Source organism: Bos taurus, chromosome 11 (assembly GCF_002263795.3).
Source record: "Bos taurus isolate L1 Dominette 01449 registration number 42190680 breed Hereford chromosome 11, ARS-UCD2.0, whole genome shotgun sequence".
Lineage (NCBI taxonomy): Eukaryota > Metazoa > Chordata > Mammalia > Artiodactyla > Bovidae > Bos > Bos taurus.
In genome coordinates, this window is record NC_037338.1 from 97,603,713 (window position 1) to 97,622,681 (window position 18,969).

An 18,969-nucleotide genomic window follows, 5' to 3' on the forward strand; every position below is an offset into this window, starting at 1 on the left:
TTGAGGAAAAGATGAGTTATTCAGTAAGTAGTGTAGGAAAAATAGGCTTGCCATTTTGGAGGGAAAAGGAAAAACTGGATCCTAATCCTCTCCTTATGCCAAAATAAATTCTTTATGTATTAAAGACTTAAATGCCTTTAAAAGAAAAATGGTGCCAGGAATAAAGTCTAAATAATTCTTTTTACTTTTTAAAAATAACCTTGCAGTCAGGAATGCCTTTGTGTGTCTAACACAAAACCCTGGAGCTATAAAAACAAGATTGGATAATTTGCACAAATTTGAAAAGTTAATGTCCTGAATTTACAAAAATTACAAATCAATGAGATGAATTGCTTAATTTATTTGAACACAGAGTATGACTGATAATATATAGGAAAAACAAATGACCAGTAAATGTAAGTAGAATATCAGTCTCGTTCATAATTAATTGAATGTTGATCAGAACAATGACTCATGGATTATTCACTTGAGAAATTTGCAAACTTTTTGTGTTGTTTGATCAAGTTGAGAAATAGACACTGTCATTTATTGTTGGTAAGAATATGACTTGGTGCAACCTTTCTGGAAATTAGTTTTATTGACCCGGGAATTCTACTGGTAGAGATTACCCTATAGATATTTACAAAGATAAACCAAGATAGTCATAATTTCAAAAACCCCAACAATTGAAATTCCATAAGAAGAGAGCTAATTAAATTATCGTTAAGTCCATATAGGAGAAAACTATATAGCCATTAAATAGAATGAAAGTGTTAGTCGCTTAGCTATGTCCCACTCTCTGTGACCCCACAGACTGTAGCCAGCCAGGCTCCTCTGTCCATGGAATTCTCCAGGCAAGAATACTGGAGTGGGTAGTCATTCCCTTCTCCAAGGATCTTCCCAGCTCAGGGATTGAACTGGGTCTCCTGCATTACAGGCAGATTATTTACCGCCTGTGCCATCAGGGAAACCCAGACATGATGAATTCCCTCTTCTTATGCTATTATGGTGTCTTAGTCCATTCAGCCTACTATAACAAAGTGCCATAGACTGGGAGTTCTGGAGGCTTAGAAGACCAGGCTCAAGGTGCCAGCAGGTTTGGCTTCTGGTGAGGGCCTACTCACTAATTTGTAGACAGCCAACTTTTCACTATCTCTTCATATAGCCAAAAGGGACAAGGGAATTCTCTGTTGTCTTTTCATAAGGGCACTAATCCCATTCAGGAGGGCTTGGCCTAATCATCCCCCAGAGCAAACACAATCACACTGGGGGAGGGCGTCAGCGTGCATTTGGAGGACATAATCAGTTTTTAGGGTGTCAGATACTCTGCCAGATACGTTGAGTGACAGAGCTAGGACAGAGTAGAATGTAGATAATGAGCCCATTTGGGTTGGAATTTTTAAATAATATAGATCATTTATTCTGATACATGCACAGAGAAGTTTCTAGAAATATATACAGGAGTTTATAAATCTTGGTTTCTTTTGTGGGGGAGGGGAACTAGGAATAAATGGTGGAGAGATTTTTTTCTTTAACAGCTTTTTGTGTTTTATGCCCTCCCGATTTTTTTCCAAATAGCTAAAACCAAAATTCTGTGGTGATGAGAGTTTACATACCTGTAGTCTGTATGCATTTATGTAGTTAACTGTTCCTTTTGAAATTATAAATAGCTAAATAGTTAATTTTCTGGTCTTTTTGTTGTTTTTTTATCATTATGAAATGTTCTGTGTGTGCTCAGTTGCTCAGTCGTGGCTCTTTACGACCCCACAGACGGTAGCACACCAGGGTCCTCTGTCCGTGGGACTTCTCAGGCAAAAATAGTGGGGTGGATTGCCGTTTCCCTCTCCAGGGGGTCTTCCTGACCCAGGGATCAAACACATGTCTCCTGCATTGGCAGGTGGATTTTTTTTTTTTACCGCTGTGCCACCTGGGAAGCCACTATGAAATGTTCTGAGAGCTCTAAATAATAAATTAATGCTCAATTCTAAAAACACTGCCTTACCTCTTAAAATTAGTCATGACTAATCTGGTATTTTCACATCTCCTTAGAAGATGCAGTGATGTGATAGGAAAAACAGCATAGGCTTTGGAGTCGTAGAAACCTAGATTTCAAATCCCAACATAATAAAAATTAGCTTTAATTTTAGCCTTAGGAAATTTACTTGAAATAGTGAACTTAAGATAACAGCCCTCTGCATTTGCCTGGCGTGCTGTGATTCATGGGGTCGCAAAGAGTCGGACACGACTGAGCGACTGAACTGAACTGAACATTTGTAGATTAGGTGAGAAGGTGTATAGTCCCTCAGTTCAGTTCAGTCAGTCAGTCGTGTCCGACTCTGCAGCCCCATGGACTGCAGCATGCCAGGCCTCCCTGTCCATCACCAACTCCCAGCCATGCTCAAACTCATGTCCATCGAGTTGGTGATGCCATCCAACCATCTCATCTTCTGTCGTCCCCTTTGCCTCTCATCTTAAATCTTTCACAGCATCAGGGTCTTTTCCAGTGAGTCAGTTCTTCTCATCAGGGGGCCGAAGTATTGGAGTTCCAGCTGTATAGTCCCTGGTATATAGTAACTACTCAAAAAACTTTGGAAGTTTCTTCTCTTGGTATCTCTCCCTGTCTCTGAAATGTAACTTTCAACTTTTGTTGGGTTATCTGCTTCCTTTTTCTAGTACTTAGAAAATCTGCTGTTTAGCAATGTTTAGATATGGTATCAGACTCAAGTGACAAATAGCATCAATAAATCTGTTGAGGGACTTCCCTGGTGGTCCAGTGGCTAAGACTCCAGGCTTCCAGTGAGGAGGGCCTGAATTTGATCCCTGGTGAGGGAACTAGATCCCACATGCTGCAGCTGAGAGTGTGCAGCCTGCATCTGGAGAGGCTGCCTGCTGCAACTGAGACCTGGTGCAGCTAAATAAATACAAATTAAACAGATAAATCTGTTGGGTTTTCTGGTTTGTTTTAATTTTCTCTGGAATTGCAGAGGCTGAGCAGCATCTCTAGCAGAGTTCATCTCATTGATCACTCTTGTGAATTGTCTGTAATGCTTGACTCACCCCACAAAATATATTTACGGTAATGCGACAAGCAATCCCTTCTTTGTTATAACTATTTTCAGATTGAGTTCACTCAGTGACAGGGACAGTGTTTACTGTACTCTTTGTTTGATAGCTTTTAAAACAATTTGGAGATTACCAGTGAGAAAGAATACCTTGCCTTGCCATTTTGTTCTGTTTCACATTATCAGAAGCTCTTAAAGGACTAGAATTCTGACAGCAGCTAGACCAACCCATGTTGTTTGGGACCTCAGTGAGTTAGCCCCTGTGGTGCTAAAGAACCAAAGACCTGACTGAACTGATCACAGCTCTTTGGCCCCTTATCCCCTCCCTGGATTCTAGCACAATGGTCTTCTTTCAGTTCCTTGCAGTTACCGAGATCACGTCTGCCTAAGGGACTTTACCTCTGCTTTAAGAATCTGCCAGCAATGCAGGAGACCCGGGTTTGATCCCTGGGTTGGGAAGATCCCCTGGAGAAGGAAATGGCAACCCACTCCAGTATTCTTGCCTGGGAAATCCCATGGACAGAGGAGCCTGGTGGGCTACAGTCCATGGGATTGCAGAGTCGGAGACGACTAAGCAACTAACTCCCCTTCTTTCCACAGTTCTTCCTCGTGTGGATTGAATTTGAGGCCTCTTAAAAATTCTGTCAGGAAAAGGTATTGTATCTGTTCTGACTAGAAATATTTATTTTGTTTTACTTGGGATTTATATGGTTTACAAATATCTCTGGATTCTGTTTTCTCACAGACACAGGCAGTGTCAAGAGTTAATACCATAAATAATGGTGGGAGGTTCTTGCTTTTGGCACACTCAACACCTGCAAGCCTTGCGCTGGGGGATGAAGGCCCCACCCACTGTCCCCACAGGCCAGGACGTTTTTTGAAACTATGGAACCTTGGTTTTCTTAGTAATCTGTAAGTTTCTCTTTGGGCTGGAATTAGTACTAATTTTTCTTTCTCTTTTAGCACCAACAAGATTTGTGATGAAATGGAGCCTGGAACAAACTCTTTTCGAGTAGAATTTCCTGATTTTTCCAGCACCATTCTGCAAAAACTGAACCAGCAGCGCCAGCAGGGACAATTATGTGATGTGTCCATTGTTGTCCAAGGCCACATTTTCCGAGCACACAAAGCTGTTCTTGCTGCCAGTTCCCCCTACTTTTGTGACCAGGTACTCCTGAAAAACAGCAGGAGGATTGTTTTGCCTGATGTGATGAATCCCAGAGTGTTTGAGAACATTCTCCTGTCGAGTTATACAGGGCGTCTAGTAATGCCTGCTCCAGAAATTGTCAGTTACTTAACAGCAGCAAGCTTCCTCCAGATGTGGCATGTGGTCGACAAATGCACTGAGGTTTTAGAAGGAAACCCTACAGTCCTTTGTCAGAAGCTAAATCATGGCAGTGACCACCAGTCTCCAAGCAGCAGCAATTACAATGGCCTGGTAGAGAGTTTTGAGCTGGGCTCCGGAGGCCACACGGATTTCCCCAAAGCCCAGGAACTGAGGGATGGAGAGAACGAAGAAGAGAGCACCAAAGACGAGCTGTCATCTCAGCTCACTGAGCACGAATACCTTCCCAGTAACTCATCCACAGAGCATGACCGGCTGAGCACGGAGATGGCGAGCCAGGACGGGGAGGAGGGGGCCAGCGACAGTGCCGAGTTCCACTACACCCGGCCCATGTACAGCAAGCCCAGCATAATGGCTCACAAACGCTGGATCCATGTGAAGCCCGAGCGCTTTGAGCAGGCGTGCGAGGGCATGGATGTGCACGCACCCTATGATGAGCACCAGGTCACAGAGTCCATCAACACCGTGCAGACAGAGTACTCAGTCCAGCCCTCGGGGGTAGAGGAAGACTTTCACATTGGGGAAAAAAAAGTGGAAGCAGAGTTTGACGAACAGGCTGATGAAAGCAATTATGACGAGCAGGTGGATTTCTATGGCTCCTCCATGGAAGAGTTTTCTGGAGAGCGGTCAGATGGGAATCTCATTTGGCACAAACAGGAGGCTGCCCTAGCATCAGGCTACAGTGAGAATATTGAGATGGTAACAGGGATTAAAGAGGAAGCTTCCCACCTAGGATTCTCAGCCACTGACAAGCTGTATCTTTGTCAGTGCGGCAAGAGTTTCACTCACAAGAGTCAGAGAGATCGACACATGAGCATGCACCTCGGGCTCCGGCCTTACGGCTGTGGGGTCTGTGGTAAGAAATTCAAAATGAAGCATCATCTCGTGGGTCACATGAAAATTCACACAGGCATAAAGCCATATGAGTGTAATATCTGTGCAAAGAGATTCATGTGGAGGGACAGTTTCCACAGGCATGTGACTTCTTGTACCAAGTCCTACGAAGCTGCAAAGGCTGAGCAGAATACGACTGAGGCTTGTACCAAGTCCTACGAAGCTGCAAAGGCTGAGCAGAATACGACTGAGACTTGTACCAAGTCCTACGAAGCTGCAAAGGCTGAGCAGAATACGACTTGAGTGGCAGGCACAAAAATAAACTGTGGTAATTATGCAAATCTGGGCACAGATGATGCGTGCTACTTGCTATTATGAGAGAAGCTTAAAAAAAAGGAAGATATTTCTGCAAGACCAGTTCTAAGTAGGCCAATTAAAAAATCTAATTCTTCAAATTTGTATGTTCCTGGCCTGGAGTGGCTAAAGGGGATAAGTGCACCCACCTCACACCTGGCAAGGTGAACCTTCAGGCCTCTTGAATGAAGCTGGTGGACTAGAGGGTAGAGACACCTGCACTTGGAATTGGACTCCAACCCCCCAGTTCCGTTTCGGGTGGCAGCGGTGTTTGATCAGTCATTATTACAAGGTCATATTGGAATTTTATTTTGCTCTTACTATAGATACTTAGGTAATGTGGGTTTGTTTTGGTAGCTGCTTCACTGAATGAAATGCTCCTTATGTAATAGCTACAAACAATGTGATTTCTAGGATACTAAGTTGATTAACAGAGCTCTTTTATCTGGTTTTGTTCTTTCTAAAGAGTATTCTAACCAAAACTATGGAGATTATTAAGAGGGTGACATTCTAAGTAAAAAAAAAAAAAGTAACTCATGGTACCAGCTCCAATTTCTGTAAGATGCCACTGTCACAACGATTTTCAGACTCTTGATAAGTCAGAGTTTTATATTTTAGTACTAACATTTAGTTTGAACAGTTGTTTCTAATTGTAATTCTCTAGGGTGCCAGAGATAGGTATTTCTAACTGGTTTGCTGTCCCAAATCCTGTTTGTTTAATTGTAGCATCCACACGGTGGAATCTGCTGTGGCTAGTAGACTTCTAGCCTGCCTTGACTCTGACCACGGTACCATTGGCTGCTCCAGCCCATTCACTCTGTCTTAGATTATGGTGCTTCCTGAAGTGGTCAGTCAATGACCAGTTACTGGGAAGGAGCTGGAAGCCACAGCTGAGAGTTACCTGTGAACTTCAGGAGCCTATAGAGTGCTACAGTGACACTCCAACTGTCAGAATGAGAGCCGCCAAGTAGCAGAATTTTGAGTGTCAGGTTATGGGGACGAGGGGAACCAATTGCTCAAGAAAAGGGGAGTTTTGAAAATACACTGGTAGAGATACTCACAGAGGGGTACGTTGAGCTGGTCCTCCCAGCTCTTTAGGAGTGCTGGAATGTGTTTTAAAAGAGGGAAAGAAAGAGTCCTAATTTTAGGAGGTTGTCTGCAAATTCCTGTTCTCATTTAATAGATAAAGCTGCATAAATTTACAAGTCCGTATAGCTATACCTACCAAAAAAAAAAAACCCAAGAAAATTAGCTATTCTGAGACCTTTTCTGAGGATCAGTCAGAAGTTTGGGATTAAAAAAGAAGCTTGTTCAGGATGTTTTAAACTGTAACATACCTGAAGCTGTCACCAGGGTTGGGACAGGGTGCTACTGTTATGTTAACTTTTCCATAAACTTAATAGTTTATTATTTCTTAGTGGAAACTTTTTTTTTCCTGAAAACAAAAATAACTTTTCTTGGATTTGGAATGAAGTTTTTGTTTTAAAAGTTGGGCATTGCTCTGAAATGAGTGACTTTCCTGGCAATGGCCTCTGATCCTCAAACTCCTACCTTCAAGGCATTTAGTTGTATGGAAAGGGGAAAGATTTACTTACCAGTTAACGCTTGTAATCGAGGTTACAAAACAGGGATCTATTCATTAACACTGTATCATTCTCAATATATAAAAAGCACTTTGTATTTAAAACTTTATTATAAATATATATTGATTTTTTTAACCTAGAAACTAGATATTACCTCTTGGTTGTTTGCCATGTTAATACCCTCTTCTCTTAGTGTTGAAACTTCACCAGTTAACAGTCATTTCTCTGTGTACCGGACAGAGAATGTAGAGGTGACTTATAGCCAAGCTCAGTTGCTGCTTCTCTTTCTCATGTTAGAAGCATTGGGTTTTAGGTATGATCCCAGCCATTGTATGTGAGGAAAAATTGTTGTATTCCTTCTACTGATTTCAGTACTAAGGCAGTGAAGCCATTTTGTTCGTCCAAAAGCCAGTCACCCTCTCTCATAGTATCAGCAGACCATTTCTGCCTGTTTGGAAGGTTTGATGTGCTGGTTTCTATTAAAGATTGTACTCAAATGAGTGTTGGAACACTTGGGAAGAAGAATCTTGAGAGGTAAAATAAAAATATTCTGGAACAATCTCATGGTCCTTCAGTTATGTTGAGATCAGCACGGCAGTCGTTGTGAGTAATGAGGAGGAGGAGGACAGGACTAGGGGGCAGCTCTCTGGTGGTAGTTTTAGAAGCTCTCAGTTGTGCTGGGACTTCATGTGTTATGAAGAGAAGCAGATCTTCTATTGAAATCCTTATGTGTACACCTGCTACTAAATGTAGAATATAAATGTAAGTTCCTCACACCTGCTGTTTGAAGCTTTTTATGGTAGTGGGGTTTTTATAAAAGTTAGAGTTGCTGATCAGTCAACCAGACCCTGTGACATGATTGGGCATCTGAAATGCTGGCCATGTCCAGAGAGGCGGGGCAAGGGGGTTGCCTTAGTTTGGATATTGAAAGTGAATCTTTATAAACTTTGCTTTTAGGCTTAAGAGATCATACTGTATTACTACTTTTTTTTTTTTCCTCCTGCCCACCCTGGGTTGGACAGATAGTCTCTGTCTTTACCCTCAGTACAGCTTTAGAAAATCTTTCTCCTTCCCGTTGAGTTTGGAGAGCAGTGGGTAACGTTTCCAAACAGTCTTTCAGGGATCTTGTCAGTGGCCCGCAGCCAAGGTGTTTGTCCCTTACTTTGAGTCTTTACTGTGGTTTCTGTCCAGTCCCAATGGGAAAGGGCTTGAAGGCACCACCAGTGGTCTTTAATATTCGTACTGATGCTATGCCTTTCATTTTAGATCCACACATTACAATAATCCACCTGGTAAAGTAGGTCTGACCAGTTGAGAACAGACTGCCATAACCTTTTCTCAGCTGTTGAAGGTTACCCCCCAGTCCCTTCTTTTGGCCGCTGGTCTCAAAGAGTCTGCCTGAAAGGGTCTCCTCCGCTGTAGTGGGCATTTGCTGAACTGAACTGACCCTAAGCTGACTTCTGACTGACTGGGAAAGCTGCTTAGTCTCAGTGGCATCTTCCTACGGAGGCACACACCTTCTCCTGAGGCTGCTGTGGACATGAAGTTGGGGCTGAGCAGAAGCAGCAATGCTGGCTTTCCCTGGGGAGGGGGGTTTGCTGCGCCCCCCGCCCCGGGGCGGGAGGGCAGGGGAGGGTAGAGAGGATGCCATCACACCAACTTCAGGAGTTTGCTTTCATAAGGTCTCTGGATAATTTAGGAATGCTGAACACCAAGCAACATAGACCCCCACCCCTCCAGCCCTTCTGTGCCACACTAATTTTGTGATTTAGGTTGCTTTTCTGTGACTCACTTTGTTCAGTGAAACCAGGGTGTTTGTTTGGGTTTTTGTCTTTGCCTACTTATGTATTCGAAGGTACATGTTTCTTATTTCAGATTTCTACTGATAGTGCCCAATGGGAAGATGCTGGAACACATTTTGCAAATGTGATTTTTTTTTTTTTAGTTTTGCTTGAAGCCTGTGTCATAATGTCAATTGCTGCTGCCTTCTTTCCTTTTATGAGGTTCCCAGTGTTTCTTCTAGAAAATTATTTATGCAAGTCAGGTGACTCTTAGACCACAAAACCATTTGACAATAAACAGAGTATCATTAGGTGCATATCTTATTGATATTTTGTGAAATGTTGTGCCTGTGTTGCAAAAGTTGAATAGTTTTGTCTTTATATACTGCTGTCTTCAGTGTACAGCATGGTTTTACTTAATTGAATGTTACTGTTTAATATTTTCTTCTTATAGAAGAGACCATGCCCTTTTGTATGACATGTTTTAATAAATGTTATCTGTCAACTTTGTAAAAGTTTTGTTTTTCACTCTGGATATTTGACCACAAGTCTTTGTTTTCATTCTGACCTTTGCCACCTGAGAATAAAAGTTATATTGTGGCCTTTTGATAAGTAAATGCCAACTAGCCTGCTCAGATGGGTAGTGAGTTGATCATTTGCCCTGTCAGGCATTTATGACGATTATCTCGCTTAGCCCCCCGCCCCGCTAGCCCCGTCAGGTGTTTGGGTGTCCTGGTTATTCTCTCTTGGCTCCTCCAGATCCCCTCCTTACCCTGGGCTTCGCTTTGGCCGCTCACCTCTGTGGACCTGTCCCGGCTTCTGGTCAGGGTCTACAGGAGACACGCTGGGAGGAGCCTGGCGGGTGGGAGGAGAGAAGTCCGGGCATCCACGGCTCCTTTCCGCCAGGCCAGGCGTGGCTCCACAGGCGGGCTCCCTCCGCAGCTCCTGCCAGGCAACTTCAGCGTCTGGGGACTACACCCTCCTCTTGGGCTATCAAGCCGAGGCTCGGTCCTGACTCCGGTTTCGCCGGCCCTCAGAGACTGAAGTGTCCCCGTAGGAGTTCCTGGAGCCTGCCCACACCCTTTGTAAATAGTCCCTTATGAAACGCCCGTCTCCCAGCTGAGTTATGCCTGTGTTCCGTGCCCGAACCCCAGGTGATGCCTTAGGTGCACTCGCCTCAACATGTGAGCCAGCTGTGATTCACAGGAGGGGAGTCTGTTACCAAAGGTGGCACCGCAACTTCCCCGGCAGAACTGAGATTCAGAAGCACGACTTGTGGCTGCAGCACTCGAAAGGTGGTTTTTTCCAGTCTCTTTAATGCCGCCTTGCTCTTTAGTCAGGTCTCTGCTTCACCTCACTTTCCCCTCCCCTGCTCCCCAACCCCCACCCCCAAGAAAACCCGCAAGAAGCAGCAACAGTGCTCTTTAAAAGTGCCGCAGGCACTGAGGGCCACACGTATTTCCTAACAACAGCTCATTACCAGAGACACTGCTTGTTTTAGACCAAACTTAACCATCTTCCCACACAAACCTTCTGTTACCACTGTTTGTTGTGAGGTTTCCCCCCGCCCTCCCCACTGCTGATTTTGAAGCCAGCTACAGATTGCCTCAGCTAGCTTAGCCATTCTCTGTATGGGAAGAAGTCCAAAAGAACCATTTCTAGCCCTTTTTTTTTTCTTTGAGGCGAGGCTGTCCATTCTGACCAAGGGCAAACGGTTAAGGCCCTGCAGCATAGTGACCCTGCCGACCCCTACTCTTGCCCTTACTGGGTACCCTGCAGAGGCCCCTGGTTACCCCCAGTCCAGCCCACCTAGAAAGTAGATTTCGGGGGCAGAGACCATAGGGTGAAGAGGCAGGCCCCTTTTCTTATCAGGGGAAAAGAAAAGGATGAAGTGGCTCATTTGTATTTGTGAACAGAAGCGGGGTGGGATGTGAGGGGTGTTATCCAGACGGAGCGTGTAACACCTGTGCAGTTTATTTAGGTTTCCTTATAGTCAGTTCAGGGACTGCTTCCCACCAAACCACCGGAGCACTTCTTGAGAACAGTCTCCACGCCTAGGCGTCCTGGAGGGTGTACAGCTCTAGGATTTGCCCACGGTCAATGGACCAGTTCGCAGGTCAGCGACAGGAAATGAGGTAAGCTTGTTGAATTGGATTTAACAGTCATTTACTGTTTGGCAAGTGATCTTAAATTTGTTCTTTCTCAGCACAGAACATGAAAGATAAGGGCTCTATACCCTCCCATCTCTGTCTTGGGTTCTCTTTAAGAAAAGAATGAATGAATGGTAAATGAAGATAGGCACAAATGGTATATTTTTTTCCCCCGCTTAATGAGAAGCCAGAACAGGAGCAGCGGTGGAGAGAAAAGTCTCATGGTCTTTCTGAACTGGTTTGACTAGTTTGAATCAAAACCAAACCATTTGATTTTATAATCTTCTGTCACTTTCTTGTCCCACTGCAAGTAGCTTGATGCCATCACAGGAGAGACACAGCTGTCTTTCAAGGGAGTATGTGGGCACTATAAAAATAAGCAATATTGTAGGTAAGTAGATGTTTTTAAAAAATTGTGGCTTTTAAAGTCTAGAAATTGTGAGTTCTATTTTTTTTCTTCCTCATATTCCAAAATAAGAAAACAGGACTAAAGCCATTAAATGTATTTATAACTTAATAAGATACTTGTTACTCCCCAGAGTATAATGGTCTGTCTAATGTAATAGCTAACTTTTATGGATAGAAGCGAAAGACTGCCTCTAGAACTGCCCCTGTCTTGTTAATTTGGGGTCAGCCACACTGTGATAAAATCTCACTTGTTAGGGTTCTCAGAAAGCTCCTGAGCTGCACAGTGCTCCACTCATGGTGGACGGACGCCAAATCTGAACCGGTTGCTGGAATTCCTGCAGGGTCTGGCCGAGTGGAGATTGTAGGCTTTAAAATGACAGCAGTGACTTTGAACCAGACTGGAAAGGATTAATTTTTAACCTCATTTATAGAGTGTGTCATAATGTGTGAGGTATCTTTTGTCTACTCCCAATGTGGTGATACAGAGAATCTTTCTTGGAAAGTTTTTTTTTTTTTAATGCAGTTCTATATCTTTAGGACTCTGAACACCCACTCAATCCACTGAACACCATACCTACTTTAATAGGTGTAAGAAGAATTGGGATTGCAGACTATAAATAACAGCCCTAGGAGAAGGTTTATCACAGGCTTAAGCGTGTGCTAAGTGTCTAACTTGCATTAGCTCACTTATTCCTCATAAGAGTCTGGTGAGGCAGAATTTTCTCCCAGGCCACCTTGGGTAGCAAGAAAGGATGACAGCTTCCTAGTCTGCAGGGGAGATTTTTTTTTTCCCTCAGGGAAACCCCTCTCTGAGCCCTTGTTCATGGGCTAGGAAGGATGTCTGCTTCTGAGATTTGCACAGTTACCCTCACCACCTGTAGGGCACTGAGCAAGGCTTCTAGTGTGGGGTGGCAAGGACCTGGGATAGATTAACCTTCCACTGCCTTTAGGTGCTGGGTGACTCACTGGATGTCGCTTGGGTTCACACACTTTGCTCTCTTTGGAGAAATAGAGACTCCGTCTGGGGACAATTCCAGGCCTGGCACCAGTAGGTCCCTGCTTGAATGCCTTAGGTTCAGGAAATATATGAAGAAATTAACCCCAGGGGTGGAAAGTCCAGTGATTTTCAAACTGGTAGAAAAGGCGCATCAGGGCCTACTCCAAGAAAAGGGCAGGGAAAAGGAGCATGACCCGCCCACCACCACCCTCGCCATCAGAGCAGCTTTATTTTCACATAGTACAATCAACCAATTGCTTGCTTCTTGATAGAGTTCACATTTACGTGGGCCTACTGTGTTCTGCACCATTCTAAGCACTTTTCTTGGCCTGACCCTTCACCCTCACACCCACTGTGCAAGGCAGGTGCTCATGCCGTCACCATCTAGCAGGAGGACGCTGACAACAGAGCCAGCATTCCAACCCAGCCAGCCTGAGTCCTGGGCTCCACTAAGCTACACGTGTTCTGTCGGGCTCAGCATGTCCGGAGGAAACCCCGCCCTGGCTGCTGGTGCCCTGGATGTGAAATTTTGAATGTAAATCGTCTAGAGAGGGGTTCCAAAGGCCACAGGCTTATCTCAGCCCCCTGACCACTGCTCTAGTGTCTTATCTTCAGGAGACCGGGTCTTGGCACCAGCAGCACCTGCTTATCTCTAGGTTGGTGGGCCCCAAGCAAGCTCACCCTGTTCCCATCAGCCTCTGGGGCAAGGTACTCCCTCCCAGCATCCCCAACTCCTCACTTAACTGCTCCAAGCCCTACCCCCTCCCAAGCAGATCTAGTCCTGTTACCTCCCATGATCCCCCTCAGAGGATCTTAAACCCTTAGCTTGCCATCCAGGTTCCTGCTGTCACAGTAGCTGGCTGGTCTGGTCTTAACTGCCCATCTCCACTTGGGCCCTGGCTCCTCTCCTCGGACTTTTCTCTGTCCTTCGACAGACGCTTTTCCCTGCCTTGAACACTCATCCTTCTCTTTTCCGTCCCCACTTCCTAACTTTCCTCCTCCTGGAACACTTTATTCCAGGCTCTGCAAAAATAACTCCTGTGATGCCTTCCCTGAGTGCCCCTGAAAATTATTCACACCAAGTCTTAGTGATTCCATTTTCATTTTAAAGGTAACTCTGCTATAGCCTTTGTTACTATCTTAGAATGTTACGTATACCATCCATTCTTCACACAAACCCATGTTCCCTGCTAGACAGTGAGGTCCTCAGAAATAGAAACTATACCTTAATTGCCTCTGAGTGACCGTTGCTGACACAGTCCTGATCCACAGTCAGTAAATACTGCTGAATTTAAAAATTTTATAATGATTGCTGATCTACTGTTGAATCTTTAGCCACCAGATATGGCCATGAACTTTTTGCTTTGTCAGACACCTTTCTCAGGAAGTATGCATACCCAACGATCATAGAAAGGCCCTCTTCCCACTGAATGTCATCTAAGTGATGCTGAAATTGCCTGTTAGCTAAGAATTTCAAGGTAAGTATAGATCCTCTTTCCTAACCCAAGTGAAAGGTTTTGTATCTGAGAAAGTACTGAGCTGTAATATTTGATGCTGTTTATTTAAGTAGAGTCAGGCAGAAGGGGGCAAGGAGATTTATCAAAAAAATGATTTCTGGTAGAGAAAAGTCAGTGTCTGGCTCACACCAGAATGTCAGTAGAGTAACTTAAAACAGTTGACAACTTGCTTTGGAAGCAGAATAAACTGAATTGCCAGACTCCTTATTAAATACACCAGCCCTGTAGTGAAGGAAAGTGATGAATATTTTTTTGTTGTTAACTTCTGCTAAGAAGCTTGTTCTAGAAAAGGGCATATTTTCAGTGAATTTTGGCGCAGTCTAAAACAGATGGTTACATGTTATTTGGTGCTTCATCTAATACTAAAACTTGCGGCAATTGATTAAGGACCAAAAGTTGCTTTTCTACAACACTCAAAACATGATTGTAGCATTCTGAGCTTTAAGTATTCTTAATAATAGCAGTAGGATGTTGCAGTTGGGAAACACAGGATCTGGACTACACACCTGGGCAGGTTATAGGCAATAAAGGCAGTTTGTTTTGTGTGAATCAACTCTGAGAGAGCATGGCATGAGGCTCTTCTGACCATCTGAAAGTAGAAAGGGCAGCAGTGAGCTTGTGACTCATACAGGAGTTCTGTCTAAAAGGTGCTAAGCAGTTCTGCTAGAAACTGTTTCAGAAGCATCTCAGGGCAAATCTTCTCAATCTTTTCAAGTAGAAGGATTTTTTTTTAACTTTATTCCTTTTTTCGGCTGTGCCATGTGGCATACTAGATCCTAGTTCCCCAACCAGGGATGGAATCTGTGACCCTTCCAGTGGAAGTGCAGAATCCTAACCACCAGACCACCAGGGAATTCCCAAGATCTTTTTTTTAATATTAGAAAGATTTGCAGAGCCCCCTCCCACCATGACAATCGTTTATCAAGAAAAATTCAAAATTGCAAAACACTATTATGAATTTTATTGTATGTAAATGTATTTACATTTATTCTTTGTAAAGTGTGTGTAATTGAAAAGTATTAATGCAAATGTGGGATATCTCAAAAGTAGCTTTATATCCTTCCAGGGTCTATTCTTTGGTTTATTCATTTGCTCATTTATTTACCAAGTATTTATCAACCACCAGCTCTGGCCCTAGACTGAGCCTCCAGATGGTGATTCCTTGCCTTCAGTTCAGTTCAGTTCAGTCACTCAGTCATGTCCGACTCTTTGCAAACCCATGGACTGCAGCATGCCAGGCCTCCCTGTCCATCACCAACTCTCAGAGTTTATCCAAACTCATGTCCATTGAGTCAGTGATGCCATCCAACCATCCTATCCTCTGTCGTCCCCTCTCCCACCTTCAATCTTTCCCAGCATCAGGGTCTTTTCAAATGAGTCAGTTCTTTGCATCAGGTGGCCAAAGTATTGGAGTTTCAGCTTCAGCATCAGTCCTTCCAGTGAATATTCAGGACTGATTTCCCTGCCTTCAGAGATTGTGAAAAACACTCTGGGAGATGAGGAAATGGACATTTCAGGATAGGTCCTTTACTGTCTGTGTCATTAGAATTGGTTAAATCTTAATGAATCCAGGCCAGTAAATAAGATTTTACCATCAATTTCAAGAGAATACTTCTCAAACAAACCTAGCTGTGGATGTGGTCAAAGCCACTGACCTTAATTCATCTGTAAGACAAGACCCAAGTTACAGCCATTTCCTGTAATGGCTACCCTCAAAATCAGTTGCTTCTCTGGGTTTTCTGGGTTTTAACTCATCTCTCTCATCCTGAGGGTAAAGAGGGCAAACCTTCCTCATCAGTGATTCCTGTTTCTGCCTCCCAGGATTTTCCCATTCCCCACTTTTGAACAGAGTCCTTTTCTCCTAGTTTGTCTGCCACCTTTCAGGACACTGAATTCACAAGGATAACATGGACACTATAGAATAAATCATATCACAGGTTCCCAAAAAGCACACTCTAGTGAGAAGAGTCATGCTTAAAAAATAAACCAACACTATGTGTTGTTCTGGATGCTGGGGATATAGCAATAAACAAAACAAAATTATTGCGGCCCTCCTGGAGTTCACATTCTAGAGGCAGGTAAGACTAGTACCTCTCGAAGTACCACAAACTCCACACAGGAACAGGATGCCAAGGGACATGCACGAAGCCTTCCTAGTGCCATCAGCATCTGAGCAGGGCCTGAAAGGATGGGTGGAATTCTGGCATGCAGATCCATGAATAAGAGTGAAGAAGAGGCCAACTTACCCAGAGTGAAAATATAAAGAAAGGCAGAGGGGGGAAGTGAGAAAGGAGCTGTGGCAATACAGTAGGAAAGGTAGGTTTGGGGGGCCAAGTTGTTACTATGGTGATGGATGTCAATCATCCAGCATTTACTGTATGCCAGGCTCTGCGCTACATTCTTTACGTGCGATACCTCTTTAGATCTTTACTACAACCTGGCTTCAAAGGTAAGGGGAAACCAAGGCTCAGAGAGGTTAAATAAGTGGCAGAGCCAGAACTCTGAACTAGGTCCTCTGACTCTGGAACCCAAGCTCGCAGCAGTTACACCATATTGGTACTCAAGGTCATGAAGGACCACGGATCCTAGGCTGAGGATCTGATTTCATAGACAATGATCAGAGCTGTTAGGAAAATGAACCCAATGGAATGATATGACCCAGGACATGGTATTTGTGCTGCATTCCCTATGTGGGTTGAGTGACAAATAATAGGTTTGCCAGTGTGGCCTCCTGGGTGTATAGCAGGTATCTGGTGGGAGGAGCCAACATGAGCCCAGGTAGGTCAGGTTCAAAGTCAGTGATACAATGGGGTAGGCTGGACTCCTAGCAGCCTACTGAGGGGCTGTTGTTAACCAAGGTAGGGTCATCTGAGAATGAGAATTGCAGAGGCTCCCTCTACACTTGCTTTTCTTCCATGGGATTTTGGCCCTTGGCACTGAGCATGCACCCTCCTGCCTTGTGTGCCAGTGAAATTCCAATTAGCAATTCCTTCAATGTAATTCAACAATTGCTCCACCAACATCCTCATGAATGGGCAACACCTTCTTCCTTACATGAAGGTCACGAGGGGAAGGATAGTTGGCAGGGAGTCTCAAGAACTCCACCCACACATATACTCAATTAAGTTCAATTCTTTGAAAGGACTTCTGTGGCAGTCCAGTGATTGGGACTTGGTGCTTTCATTGGCGTGGCCCTAGGTTCAGTGGCTGGTCAGGGAACGAAGATCCTATAAGCCAAGCAGTACAGCACCAAAAAAAAAAAAAGTCCCATTTGTTTAAGGTTTGGAAGGTGACTGTCCCCACCATCGTCCTCCTCGTCTCTCACCTCGATGACTGCGCCAGCCCGCTGTCCCCACTCCACTCCCTACACACACCCATCAACCTCACTGTTCCCTCAGGTGACCACACTGCTCTGAAACACCCCCGGGGGTCCCCGATTCCTACCACAGTTGGTGCATCCTCTCCAGACCGTAGGCTTCGTCCCCGTTTCTGGTTTGTTTTCACTGTTTCTCCTGCCTATTTTACTCTCAGGCCAAATCCCACATTCCCTTGAAATTGCTCTCAGCTTCCCTATGACCATGAGGATTACTGAGACTCCCTCTGCCACCAATTCCATTATGTCCTCTCCTTTTGACAGAATCCTGCCCATTACTCCTGCCCCAAACAAAGCCCACTTCTGATGCCACCCCCCTGGACTTCCTTGGTGGTCCAGTGACTAAGACCCTGCGCTCCCAATGCAGGGGGTCTGGGTTAGATCCCTGGTCAGGGAACTAGATCCCACATGACACGACTGAGAGTTTACATGCTGCAGTTAAAGATCCCGCAGGCTGCAACTAATTAAGACCAGGCACAAACAAGTAAAAAACAAAATAAATGCAAATATAATGCCACCTCCTCCAAGAAGCTTTCATTTTTTCCATCTAAGTATCATCTGTTCTTCCTTGCTGCTGCTAAGTTGCTTCAGTCATGTCCGACTCTGTGTGACCCCATAGATGGCAGCCCACCAGGCTCCCCCATTCCTGGGATTCTCCAGGCAAGAACACTGGAGTGAGTTGCCATTTCCTTCTCCAATGCATGAAAGTGAAGAGTGAATGTGAAGTCGCTCAGTTGTGTCCGGCTCTTAGCGACCCCATGGACTGCAGCCCACCAGGCTCCTCTGTCCATGGGATTTGCCCCCAAAAAACTTACAAGGTGTCACCCCTGCAGACATCATTTGTATGCACATTGCTAAGCTCTGTGAGGCCCAGAAGGTTGTAGAGACCTGCTTGTGTTTGTTCATTACATGTCTGTGTGACAGCAGAGGGCCTGGCACCCAACCAGTTCGTTCAGTTGAAGTCAGATCCGCCTCCTACAGTCTTTAGCAAGTCTTGAGTGTCAGTAGCAAGATGAGAGACTGGAGACTCGAATATTCACTTGAGGTAGATACCAAATACCAAATGAGAATGTATGAAACTGTAAATACTGGTTGAATTTCCTCTTGTAAATTCAGTCATCTTGAAAGTGAAAGTGAAAGTGAAGTCGCTCAGTCGTGTCCAACTCTTTGCGATCCCATGGATGGTAGCCTACCAGGCTCCTCCATCCATGGGATTTTCCAGGCAAGAATACTGGAGTGGGCTGCCATTTCCTTCTCCAGGGGATCTTCCCAACCCATGGATCGAACCCGGGTCTCCTGCATTGCAGACAGACGCTTTACCGTATGAGCCACTAGGGAAACTTACAATCAGTCATCTTACAAGGCAGATTTTTTTTATTATACAATCAGCCACCCCAAGCCAGGAACTGCCTCAGAAGTCACTGGCAGTTGAAGGTTGGCTTGGCCACATTCAAGTTGCTCCCTTCTTGGTGCCTGTGATGTGCCGATTCACTGAGGGGACCCTGCTGACCTCCAGCACCCATGAGCAGCTATCACAGCTTAGTGCCCAGGACAGGAACTGAGCAGCCCAGGAACCACGGTCACAC

At 44.6% G+C, this 18,969-nt stretch overlaps 1 protein-coding gene across 4 annotated transcripts in view; it reads left to right on the plus strand.

Annotated features, from left to right (window-relative positions):
• Positions 1-9,453, plus strand: part of ZBTB43 (zinc finger and BTB domain containing 43) — a 28,787-nt gene extending 19,334 nt beyond the window's left edge. For 2 of the 4 annotated variants that reach the window (XM_010810328.4, XM_024998478.2), the window contains exons 2-3: positions 3,642-3,695; positions 4,005-9,453. In XM_010810328.4, the coding sequence (XP_010808630.1) occupies positions 4,027-5,523 (1,497 nt within the window). In that variant the 5' untranslated portion in view covers positions 3,642-3,695; positions 4,005-4,026 and the 3' untranslated portion in view covers positions 5,524-9,453. 4 annotated transcript variants of the gene reach the window in all.
• The last annotated feature ends 9,516 nt before the right edge of the window (positions 9,454-18,969 follow it).